The sequence below is a fragment of the Dama dama genome, chromosome 9 (assembly GCF_033118175.1).
Source record: "Dama dama isolate Ldn47 chromosome 9, ASM3311817v1, whole genome shotgun sequence".
NCBI lineage: Eukaryota > Metazoa > Chordata > Mammalia > Artiodactyla > Cervidae > Dama > Dama dama.
Window position 1 is genome coordinate 94,291,140 of NC_083689.1, and position 13,270 is coordinate 94,304,409.

At 34.9% G+C, this 13,270-nt stretch overlaps 1 protein-coding gene across 7 annotated transcripts in view; it reads right to left on the bottom strand.

The window, feature by feature from the left end:
* The window catches only part of ARB2A (ARB2 cotranscriptional regulator A), a 391,787-nt gene that overhangs the window by 270,962 nt on the left and 107,555 nt on the right, over positions 1–13,270 (bottom strand). For 6 of the 7 annotated variants that reach the window (XM_061152012.1, XM_061152008.1, XM_061152007.1 and 3 more), the window contains one exon: positions 12,353–12,544. The exons of the other annotated variant lie outside the window; for it this stretch is intronic. In XM_061152012.1, the coding sequence (XP_061007995.1) occupies positions 12,353–12,544 (192 nt within the window). The remainder of the gene's footprint in view (positions 1–12,352; positions 12,545–13,270) is intronic. 7 annotated transcript variants of the gene reach the window in all.

Below are 13,270 nucleotides of genomic sequence, written 5' to 3' on the forward strand. Positions count from 1 at the left end.
AATGTCCAGACTTGATTATTTCAAGTTTAGACTATTTCCAACTACTAAAGGGTGACACTTTCCATTTTAGTTCTTCTCAAATTAAAATAACTTAGGGGATAAACTGGTAAATACGGGAAGTACCATTTTTAAAAAATGATGATCAAGGTAAACAAAAGTATAAAGGCTAAAAACCAAAAGAAACCAGAAGTTCAGTAAGAAATGCAAAACTGACCTATTTAATCTTTTCTTGTAAACTAGGGTACCAAGAATTGTCAACTAATTAGTCCATTTTATTGATGATGTTTTTCTCTAGAGAAGTTATTTTAAAAGTTTAACCCTGGAGCAAGCCATGGCTTCTTCAATCTTTGAAAGTGTCGAGGGCATTGATTATAACTGCAGGAGGTGTTACCTTCTACCCAGAGAATCTCGCCCTGCACAATCCTATACACTCTCTCACTCCCCAAACAGCTTTGATTCAGCAATTCAAACTGCTTCAGCTGATATTAAAGGAAGAACCACAGAAAAGGGATCAGCAGTTAAAACGAAATAAAAAGGGAAAAAATACTGATCATGGATACAGTAGCACAAAGCTCAGGAGTAAAGCAGATTTGAAAAAGACATCAGAGTGACTCGAAAGGAAACAACATGACAGAAATTAAACAAGATTTTTAGGTTTGCTTTCTATGCATTTAAACTCATTTCAACCTCCACTGAAATTCTTATCATACACAAACCCCAAGGCTTTCAGCGTACTTTCAAAAGCCACACCCTCTCTTTCTAAGTCTCCAGAGTCACTTCTTAGGTAGCCAAAAAAAAAAAAAAAAGAATTCAAATATGCATGTAACCGAGAAACAGGCTATTTTATAATCAAATTATAATTTATAAACAAATTTTTTCATGCAAAAAATGGTATTGATTGTTTTAAAATCTAGTATTTTTTTCTCTTGCATTTAGCAAAAAAAAGGCCTAGGTCTACTTTAAAAGTTATTTGAAGTCAGGAAGGCACACAGGTTAAAGGAATAGAAATAAGACATGAGAGGCCTTACAATATTTTTCTTGGGATGATGTCAGAATATCAAGGTGCTCTATGCTGTCAGAGCTAGTTTTCCACTTGACTATAGGAGAAGCTTAAGTATACGCTTAATTAGTTAATTAGCTCAATACTAGAGAACAATCTAGATGCAAAGAGCTATCATCACAGAACGGCTCATTCACATCTATCTCAGAAACAGTGATCAAAATTCCAGAAGGTAATTGGATTCTCAAAACTGAACGTCGTTTTTCTTCCCCCCAATTCACTCGTGACAGGGCCAGAAGGTAATGATATATCTGCCATGATACAACGAGCAGACCTGTCTTCTGTCAAGAGCTGAAATCATGAAGGAATAAGCTGTCATTAACAACCTCTCTCCAAACACTCCAGCTGTCATTTCATTGTTTTCTTTCGCTGGCATGGGGGCTGGTGTGGCCTCAGATACCTTGTCAGTTCAGCTAAGCTTTTAACCTTTTCTGGAATTCTTGACTTGAGCAATCTTTTATGAAGACTATAATGTTAAGAGCTTATATTTTCTTTGATTCAGTTATAGTTTCTCTCGAAGTTTACTTTTAAAATCTGAAATCAGTGCTCCTGATTTCAACCTATAGTTTAGTAGCCCATATTTAAGAGAGAAAAAACAGCATTTATTTTTAAAAGGTTTGAAATGCAAATTATAGTGATCTAAATTCAGCCAGTGTCTGAGGGGGAAAATCAATAATTATTTAAAGTGTAATGTAGTTTTACAATCAAACCTTTAAACTCTTTTAGAAATGGTTAAATGAAGAGCTACAATATTAGTATAGTATACTTCATGAACATTTTATTAAAAATTTTAATTTAAAATAATATTTTTTAAAAATTATAAAAGTAATAGCTGCTCAAGGTTTAAAAAAAAATAATTCAATAGGAAAACTGAAAATGAAAGGTAAAAGAAGAAACCGGATGGTTTCTTGTATAGACTTTCGGGATGTTTCTGGTATGCTTAGGAACATCAATGTACATGCATGTACATATGCAGGTATATATATATATATGCATATATAAATGTTCTTCTTAACAAATCACCTCATTCTTAGGTTTTCAACTGATAACTCTGACATTTCACGTGAATGAACACACACACACACACACACACATATATATATACATATTCTCATGAACACATATAACTCAATCTTCTGAATAACTATATAGTCTTCCATGATATGAATGTAATGTCATTTAATAAACAGTCTGCAATTGGTGAATATTTAGGTAGTTAGAAGTTTTGATATTATTACAGACTACTATGATGAGCATCCTTGTACATGTATTTTGTATACTGCTCTAGTGTAAATTCCTACAAATGGAATTTAGCATCAAACATTAATATATGTATTTAATTTAAAGACATATAATCAAACTGCCATCTTAAAATTGCTTTAGTTCACATTCCCACCAATATCTAAACTTGCTATTATCATACAATTTATTGCCAATTTATCTGCCAATCTTATATGTTGAAAACTGGCACCTTGTTTTAATAAGCATTTTTTTAATTCCAGATACTCTAGATGACTATATTTTTAAAAAAGCACAAAAGACTTTAAGTCATTTCAACAAAAATAGAGCTAAACGATCCAAGCAATTATCACATTTTTGAGGTCTCTGAGATCTTAAACATACATCCCTTGCCAAACTATATTCTAGTCATGAGGGGCTAGATGGCATTGCTATTTAGTCGCTAAGTCCAATCAGACTCTTTTGCGACCCCATGGACTGTAGCCCACCAGGCTCCTCTGTCCATGGGATTTCCCAGGCAAGAATACTGGAGTAGGTTGCCATTTCCTTATCCCTGATGGCATTGCTACAGTGAAAAATAAAAGCTATGCCCTATATTGATACAGGACTTCTAACTACCATCTACTAACCATCAGTGCCCACTAGAATCTCTTAAAATTTCCATGGCACCAACTCTATCAAATACTTATGTTAAAATACCAAGTTCTTTGAGTACTTAGTTGGATGACTAGAAACTACAGGCAGTAATTAGGAGGAGTTACCAAGAATTTATTACTTAAATTACTGGGAAAAATCATCTCCTATTTTAGATAACCACCTATAATGACTCCATGTACATTTGTGAGGAAAAAAAAATCCTAAAACTATAATCAATCAGCTTAACAAACATGTCTGTCAAAATGGGGGTGGGGGGAGGAAACCCAAAATGGAGTTAAGAAATGAGAAATCAAAAAGTTGACAGCCAGAATGGAAAAGCTAAACTATTGCTTCAAGGGATTAGAAAACTAAAAAACTCTAAATTAGCTTTCAAAGTATGCAATTAATATCAGAGTCAAATAACAGTTTATATGGTCTTTTATTTAATCATCTTATAATCACAGTGATTTCTAAAAAAAAAAAAAAAAATCCTAAAATAATCTACTATGATGGATACTGCCACAAAGGATGTCACTTCCTGAGGTTTACAAAGCATTTTGTTATATAGAAAATAATTTTAATGTTATTTGTTTAAAAAACATGGGAGTTGTGCAGTGACCACCCATCACTGGAACAACCACATAAAAATGTAATTAAAAGCTACACTGAATTCTTTTTTATCTCTACTCCTTCCACAAATCACACTAAAATATTGGTTTTAAAAAAATATGGGTGGTTTACTTTTCACTGCATACTCTTACATATTATTTGATTCTTGAACCATGTTAATATATTGCCATTTAAAAATTAAATAAAAATATTTTTAAAAATAGGGGTGGTGTTAACCCATTAGGACAAAACTAATGGAAAGGGAGGGAAGAGATGATACAAATGTCAATAAATTCTTGTAAGACTGTAAGCTGACAGAATTTGTTTCGTATTACAGCGGAAATTCAAACTTAGTGCCCCTGGAGATAAATAATAACTAGAAGTGAGCCAACTCACGCACTGAATTTCAGAGAAACTCAGAATTTGGGATACTACTTATCTTGGAAAACAGAGGTTGGCCTTGGGTCCATAAGGTGCAATTATTCCATTGCCCCAAAGTCAAACAAACTAAGAAAACAAAGCCTAAACATCAGAACCCAGGTGAAACTCTCATGTTGTGCAGGCAACCCTGTAAGGGATCAGAGATTTTTCCTTTATAGAAATCTATTCAGGGAAGGAGTAGAAGGGTAGCAGATCCAGGGACAGGAAGAGGGAGACAGGGCTCAAATCAGGTATAAGGCAGAACTCTGCAAAATGAAGAAGAGAGCTCCATAACCAAATTTGATAGAAGAACTTTAAAAATTCTACAGGGCTAAAAGTTAACTACATACTGGAAGTAAAAATAGATGGAAAAGTATAGAGAGAAAGTATAGTCAATTAGATGAGACAATTAGAGACTCAGTTCAGAACTCCAAAAGCAAACAATAATTCCAGAAAGAGAAGATTAAAATTATCATGAAACAACACACGAAAAAAATGTTCTCAGAATGGAGGATCATGCGTGCATAGCACAGATTGAAAGGAATCACCATGTCCCCAGTACAACAACAAATAATAATAATAATAATAATAACCACATCAAGGTATAGAAACTTTCTTAAAAGCAGTATGATTCAATTTCTTAACACCAGAGAGAAGGAAGAGAAAATTCCATGGAGGGAAACAAAAGGATTCAAGATCAGAATGATACTGGACCTATCAATTAAAACGATGCAAGTTAAATGACAGTGAGATGAAACCTTCAAATTTCAGAATAAAAATAATTTTCAAATTGCAATTCTATACCTGGATGAATTACTAAAATGAGCAAGTAAAATAAAGGCATTTTTCACAAATATAAGGTTTCAAAAATTGATCTTGTACTCACTCTTTGATGCCAACAAAATGAGGGCATATATCCAAAAAGCTAGGGTCACTAGATCCAGGAAAACAGGTCAAACATCAGAGAGAATCTAAGTGGAGTCCCAGGATGAGAGACAGTAGGCAGGCTTCGAAAGTAAGCAGTCAAGATTGAAACAAAGTTCAAGAGTTCCAAAAGAAAGCTCTCCAGATGAACATGAAATTATAAGACTGTCTGATAACTTTGACCATGTAAAAAATTACAGAGAGGCCAATCAGAATGAACAACTATTAAAAGAAAACACAAAAAATAATTAGGAAATTATTAATTCTATGAAAGTAAACTTGTAGCAGAAATGAAGAGCAACCATAGTATCTATCTGGCTCAGCCATAACCAACATTAAAGTAGCAGTAATATTGTAAAGTTTGATTGCTGAACCAATCCAGGAACTGTGGGAGTGGGAAAGAGATTCTTATCGGCCATAACAGAAAGTGACTGATATATGAAGAGACAGCATTATAATTTTAAAATATGGATATAGAGAATATAAGTAAAAGCAAAAAGTACTGAGTTACTACATCTAGGGAACAGAACTAACAGGTGATGAAGGATTATGAAAGGATAATCTTTATTTTGACATATACCATTTTTTTACTTGATTTTTCAGATTATATGCTTGTATCCTCTGATATTTTAGTTAAGTTTTAAGCGTAGATTTATCTGTCTTGCTCAAGATATGACATGCTCCTTCTCCTAGGATGTGTGTCTTTATTCTCATAAACACTCTAATATAAAGATTTTTAACCCATTCTTTTCTACTGCTTTTCTGAATGTATATTAGAGGATCACTAGATCTTATGCTATTCTAACAGGGCTTCCCTTGTGGCTCAGCGGTAAACAATCCACTGACAGTGCGGGAGCCGCAGAAGACACGAGTTCAATCCCTGGATTGGAAGATCTCCCGGAGGAGGAAATGGCAATCCACTCTAATATTTTTGCCTGGAGAATCCCACATACAGAGGAGCCTGGCAGGTTACAGTCCACAGGATCACAAAGAGTTGGACATGAATGAAGAGATTTAGCATGAATATTCTATTCTCCATGACGTTTTATCTATCATAATTTTTTTCTCAGGTTTCCTCTGCTTTATGCTACATACTACATTCCTCAATTGTAGCTCTTAATTTACTAATTCTTCTTTCAACTGTTTGTTATAGTTGCTTGATTTGACTTTTCTTTGTGATAATCAGTTCCTCAAATGATTTTTAGTTTCTGACTACAAATTCTTCTTTATTAGGGAGTCACCCTGAGTTGTAAAATGTTGCTACTGGCACTTTCCCTGGTACTCCAGAAGTTTCATCAGTCCAGAATCCATTTTTACATGAATATACATTGCTTAAATTCCCAAACTAATTAAGTTGTCTAAATCCAACCTGCAAATCCAAATATACTTTTGGGTTAGGATCTTTGGCTTCTATTTCTCAAGGGAGAGACTGTTTATGTATTCCACCTAGCACTTTAGCAAACTAATTTTTGCACCTTAAAAACTAAGATGCTTCCAGGGCACTAGCAATACACAGTGGTCTTAGTTTTAAATGCTTCATCTCAGGCTCAGAGCTGTGATGTAGGCCCTTTGGGGGCCAGGTTTTATATCTCATCATATCTCCCCTTTGAGCTACAATGCCCTTCAGGGACTTACTACTGTGGCTTTAAGTTCTCTTCTGGAGTCGGGCATTTAAAGATTCCTTTTCTATTCTTTGAATATAATTCGGTATTTAAAGCGCTTCAGTAGTGGCTCAGCTGGTAAAGAATCCACCTGCAATTCAGGAGACCTGAGTTTGATCCCTGGGTTGGGAAGATCCCCTGGAGAAAGGAACAGATATCTGCTCCAGTATTCTGGCCTGGAAAGTTCCATGGACTGTTCAGTCCATGGGGTCGCAAAGAGTCGGACACGACTTAGTGACTTTCACTTTTAGGTATGTAATATTTTTGTTGTTGCTATGTCTTATTCCATTACTTCTAAGTGTGAGGAATAAGTGCCTATTAATTAGCTCAGTCCACCATGTTATTGAACCCAAACTGTATAAATTACATTGATAAATATAGCATTAGTCTTTAAAACTTAGATATAACATGAAAGTTATCTTCAAAGTAGTTAATTATGAAAATAGCAGATTCCTCTGAATAATCCTACTATGAGAAATTATTTTTAAGAAGTTGGTTTAGTGGAGTTACTAGATTTCTAGTGAAACTATTACAAATTTTAAGTCATGTTGGATACGAATCACTTGTAATTTGAAAGTACATTTTTATCATTTAAACTTTTACTTCACTGATCCTATTATAAAATATTTTTTAGAACTTCTCATCCTCTGTCAAACTAAATATAATTGTCATCAAGTTCTACCTTATCTATTTACACCTAAAGCCTAAAAAGTATACATAAATTCTCAACCAATCCAAACAGTATTACCTATCCCAGCTGTTCCAGTGTGGTGCATAACCAGTAGCATTTGCATCACCTCAGATATTCTCATGTACATAAATCCTTAGTCCCCAACCAACCTTCTGAATTAAAACCTGGGATCCGAACAGGGCAATCTGGTCCAAGAAATCCTCCAGGTGTTTCTGGTGCACGGTAAAAATTTGACTTTATACGGGTTTCCAGACCACAAAAATTTTGACAGTATATACATGCCAGTCAGTCAAAGCCTTGACAGGAACAGATCAGTGAGGTACCTAAGGTGCAAAATTTAAGGAGGCATTCACTCTCAGGGACCTACGAGGAGTGCACATCCTGAGAGTGAACGACTCCTTAAATTTCACACTCGACTACCACTCCTGCAATTAGTAATGAAATGACTTAAGTGTCACCTACTTTCTTTGCCCTTTTTATAGAGATTAACTAAAATGCCTCAGTTCAGTTCAGTTCAGTCACTCAGTTGTGTCCAACTCTATGTGACCCCATGGACGGCAGCACGCCAGGCTTCCCTGTCCATCACCAACTCCCGGAGCTTGTTCAAAGTCATGTCCACTGAATCGGTGATACCATCCAACCATCTCATCCTGTCATTCCCTTTTCCTCCCGCCTTCAATCATTCCCAGGATCAGGGTCTTTTCAAATGAGTCAACTCTTCGCATCAGGTGGCCAAAGTATTGGAGTTTCAGCTTCAGCATCAGTCCTTCCAATGAATATTCAGGCCTGATTTCCTTTAGGATATACCGGTTGGATCTCCTCGCAGACCAAGGGACTCTCAACAGTCTTCTCCAAAACCACAGTTCAAAAGCATCAATTCTTCGGTGCTCAGCTTTTTTTAAAGTCCAACTCTCACACCCGTACATGACTATTGGAAAAATCACAGCCTTGACTAGACGGACATTTGTCGGCAAAGTAATGTCTCTGCTTTTTAATATGCTGTCTAGGTTGGTCATAACTTTTCTTCCAAAGAGCAAGCATCTTTTAATTTCATGGCTGCAGTCACCATCTGCAGTGATTTGGGAGCCCAAGAAAATAAAGTATCTCACTGTTTCCATTATTTCCCCATCTATTTGCCATGAATTGATGGGACCAGATGCCATGATCTTAGTTTTCTGAATGTTGAGCTTTAAGCCAACTTTTTCACTCTCCTCTTTCACTTTCATCAAGAGGCTCTTTAGTTACTCTTCACTTTCTGTCATAAGGGTGGTGTCATCTGCATATCTGAGGTTACTGATATTTCTCCCGGCAATCCTGATTCCTGACTTTATTTTTTGGGGCTCCAAAATCACTGCAGATGGTGATCGCAGCTATGAAATTAAAAGACACTTACTCCTTGGAAGGAAAATTATGACCAACCTAGACAGCATATTCAAAAGCAGAGACATTACTTTGTCAACAAAGGTCTGTCTAGTCAAGGCTATGGTTTTTCCTGTAGTCATGTATGGATGTGAGAGTTGGACTATAAAGAAAGTTGAGCACAGAAGAATTGATGTTTTTGAACTGTGGTTTTGGAGAAGATTCTTGAGAGTCCCTTGGACTGCAAGGAGATCCAACCAGTCCATTCTAAAGGAAATCAATCCTGGGTATTCATTGGAAGGACTGATGTTAAAGCTGAGACTCCAATATTTTGGCTACCTGATGCAAAGAGTTGACTCATTTGAAAAGACCCTGATGCTGGGAAAGATTGAAGGCAGGAGGAGAAGGGGACGACAGAGGATGAGATGTTAGATGGCATCACCGACTCAATGGACATGAGTTTGGGTAAACTCCGGGAGTTGGTGATGGACAGGGAGGCCTGGTGTGCTGCAGTTCATGGGGTCGCAAAGAGTTGGACACGACTGAGCGACTGAACTGAACTGAACTGAACTGAATCCTGATTCCAGCTTGTGCGTCATCCAGTCCAGCATTTCCCATGATGTACTCTGCATATAAATAAGCAGGGTGACAATATACAGCCTTGATGTACTCCTTTCCCAATTTGGAACCAGTCTGTTGGTCCATGTCCAGTTCTAACTGTTGCTTCTTCACCTGCAGACAGATTTCTCGGGAGGCAGGTCAGGTGGTCTGGTATTTCCATCTTTTAAGAATTTTCCACAGTTTGTTGTGATCCACACAGTACTTGGCTATATGAGACACGCTTTTATACTCCAAGTAATATATTGCAATATTATGCATTGAAGATTGCTAAGCACTGAAAATAATAGCTATGGCAACCTGAGAAGCAACTGGGGATTTATCAAATATGTAGTATTCCTCCAACATGAAACCTTAATACATTTTTAATAATAAAATTCTTAAGTATCTAAACTGCAAGGATTGGATTATCTGTAGTTTCCAAACTGTGACTCATGGAGTCCAAGGGTCAGGGAAGAAATCTCAGGGGCTATTGTGGAGGTGGTGTCAGCCTTCACTTCAGCTTCTACCAAAGTGACTCCAGAGATTCAAACACAAGTTTTGTTTTGTTTTTTACAAAACAGTCCACTTAGAGGCAGGGTTCCACTATTGGGAAAAAGTTTTAACCTTACCATTATATGACTCCTATTTGGGGACCTTTAATATTATACTAAAAATCTGCAAGGGATATAGCATAAATATATTAACACTGAGTAGAGATAATATTGTCTGGCCTGCAAAATATCAGAATTTACTTCAGTTGTGATATGAAAATTGACAGACCATGGAAAATAGAACAGTGGCTCCCTGCCTTTCATAAACTACAGAAACATTTCTTAAATCGTTTTAGAAAAAAAGATCAAAAAATAAAAACAAGCAGGGCAGGGGCTGCTGCTGCTGCTGCTAAGTCACTTCAGTCGTGTCCAACTCTGTGTGACCCCATAGACGGCAGCCCACCAGGCTCCCCCGTCCCTGGGATTCTCCAGGCAAGAACACTGGAGTGGGTTGCCATTTCCTTCTCCAATGCATGAGAGTGAAAAGTGAAAGGGAAGTCGCTCAGTCGTGTCCGACTCTTAGCGACCCCATGGACTTCAGAGGGCCAGGGCTAATCTCATTTAAAAGTAAAAATGAGACAGCTTCTTTCTCCCAATTAGTCTTCCTCTTCCTGCTTCCTAAAATTCCATCGTTTCCCCTACCTGTCTTACCCTACAACCACACACAAACATGAAGCAGCCCACGAAGAATTACCAGAGAAGTACCATGAAAAAGCAAAGTTGAAGTAATACAAATCACTTCATCTAAATTAAAAAGAGATAACCATTTTTAAATGTTCATCATGTAGAAAGTTACCAGAATGAAGTTCATAAAATCGAGAATAAAATACATAATCTGAACTTTTCAAAGTATACAACATAAACACTAAATACGAAAGAACTCTGAAATCAGCTGATTTTTTTCAATCAATTATGAGTTGCTCTGATTGAGAAAAGCAGAAAAAAGTCAAGACAACGAAATCCCGTAACCCCTCCAATTATATTTCTACTTAAAAGAACGAAATGACTGACTGTTCTAACGAAACTTCCTCCCTCTTGTTTGGGATCTCAACAGATAGTTTGTTCAAAGGTATTTGAGATGGTTTTCTCTATACTCTTTCACTTCAAAAAACCTTATACAAGAACATTTTGGGATGGGAATGGCTTAGTTATCTACTAGCACAGACAATATAACTTACATAAAATATTTCACCAAGTACTCATTTGTACAAATATCTGATTTGCTTTACTAAATTATATATTCAAGTATTGACTGAATTGTGATCACATTTCACATAAAGTGTTCTTAAAATACATTGACAGGATCTGTTCCAAACATAAACTAATATGCCAGAGAGTAAGTTCATTTCACTATTCATAACCTGAAATATAAAACAGTTTAATAACAAATTAAGTGAATTACTTAAAAATAAACTAAATTTATTTTAGTTACTTAAATTCTAATTAAAAAACACACCACTGAAGTTTGCAACCAATCAAAAGTGATATCTTTGGTTCTTTGCATGTCTCAGAAGACTGAAACAAAATATACAATTCAGCTATGAAATTCTACTTGCAGCATTTTAAGTGTCTCAAAATCTATTAACAAAATATTCTTTAGGAGCTGAGCTGGGCTTTAATCTTATCACTTCAGAGTTAACAAGTAAGAAACATATCTTTCACCTTTGCATTCATTAGTGTATCAAATGATTCCTTACCTATTTTAATTACAAAAATAATGTAGCTCTAATAAAGCATATATGGACACATATATTCCTAAATAACTTTACATTCCTATGTTAAACTTTTATAAGTAAAGATGCCACTTTATTTTTTTTCTGAAGAAAACGTCTACTCATATGTGAAAGAAAACCAACTTTACAAAGTTTAACTATTCATTGGAGAACTTAAGAATGCAAGAGTAAAACAAGTCGCCAAAAATGAAGATATAACAAAGCGAGGTCAGAAAAAGCAGTTTCACAACCACAGGAAAGAAAGCCTGGAACACAATTTTAAAATACCAACTTCTGAAAAGTTTGAATTCAAGTAAGAATAAAATAATTCAGTAAATACTACCATTTACCATCTGTGTCTGTCTTATTCTTAAGCATGGTATTTGTGGGTTCTCAAGAGTTTTTATTTATTTATTTTTAAAGACAGAAAAATGCTGAGTTATTCCAACTCTTTTTTTAGAAGAATAAAATATTACTTTAATGTAGCAGGTTTCCTTTAGTTTCTAACTTCACTAAATGAGGTAGGCGAAGATTTATAAAAGCAGTCATATTTTTTTATAAGTATTTTCAGTAATACTGGTATTTTAATACTGGTATTTAGTACTGGTATTTTAAAGTGATATTTCATGTAATAAGAAACAAAAAATTAGAACTGAAAATACTCATTTCAAAGACATTATCTAAATCATTGTACATTGAAGATATCTTTTTATTTTTTGCTGTAACTGCAAAATAATGCAGAATAATCTTTCACTACAAGTAAAATAATAACAATTTAAAGATAAGACTATGTTTAGGAAAGATTTTTTAAAAGACATGATAAAATAATTTATAACACATAATAAAACAGCTATAAAATGCCAAAAATATATAAAGGAAATTGCACTTACATCCATAGCTCTCTTAATAAAAGGGATCTGTGTGCCACTGTCCAGATCTTCATTTATAATAAGCCTTCTAGCCCACTGACCTGCCCTGACAACACCACTACCATGAATTAAAACCATCAGTTTCTGTGGATTTGTCAAAGCATCCTCACTCATAAAGATAAAACTCTTTGGTTCACTTTCAGTGGCATCTACCTGTAATTAAAAAAAATTAAATAATAAATAAATGTTTTCTGATCATAGACACAAATGAGAAAACAACTAGTGGTTAATACAAATTATAGAACAGCTGTTACAGAATTATAGAAGTAAAAAAACTTTAAAATAAAATTAAAATATTCATTAGAGATTAACACTTACATATAAGGTAGAGAAGCAAAAACACATGATGGCAATTAAAATATAAAAATATGGAAAAGAATACTGGAAATATGTCTTTCTCCATTGCTACTGTATATCAGCATTATATTATCATTACAAAAAAGAATAATTTTAAGTGCTTCCTATAACCTAGATATTATGCTAAATGTTTTTAAAACATTATTTCAACTAATCACAATTCTATTAAGGTGGGGCTATTATTATATTTGTTTATAGATGAAGAAGTTGAGGCCTGGAGAGTTTAAATAACTCGCCCAAATCACACAGCTATTAAGCCTATAAGTCATAACAGAAATATGCTGCATCTAAAATAAACAGAAAACCCAATCGGAGAATACACATATTGGAAAACCACATATTAGTGAGGAAAACTACTAAGCTTTTAACAAACGTAGGAAAGGGAACTATTTAAAAATTCAAACACCAACTGTTCTATGTAAATAGACTTTGACATTTTATTCAGTGTGTGAACACAGGATTATATAACAAATACTTTGTGAAATAATACTATCTGTATACTTTGATAACCTTATGCACTAG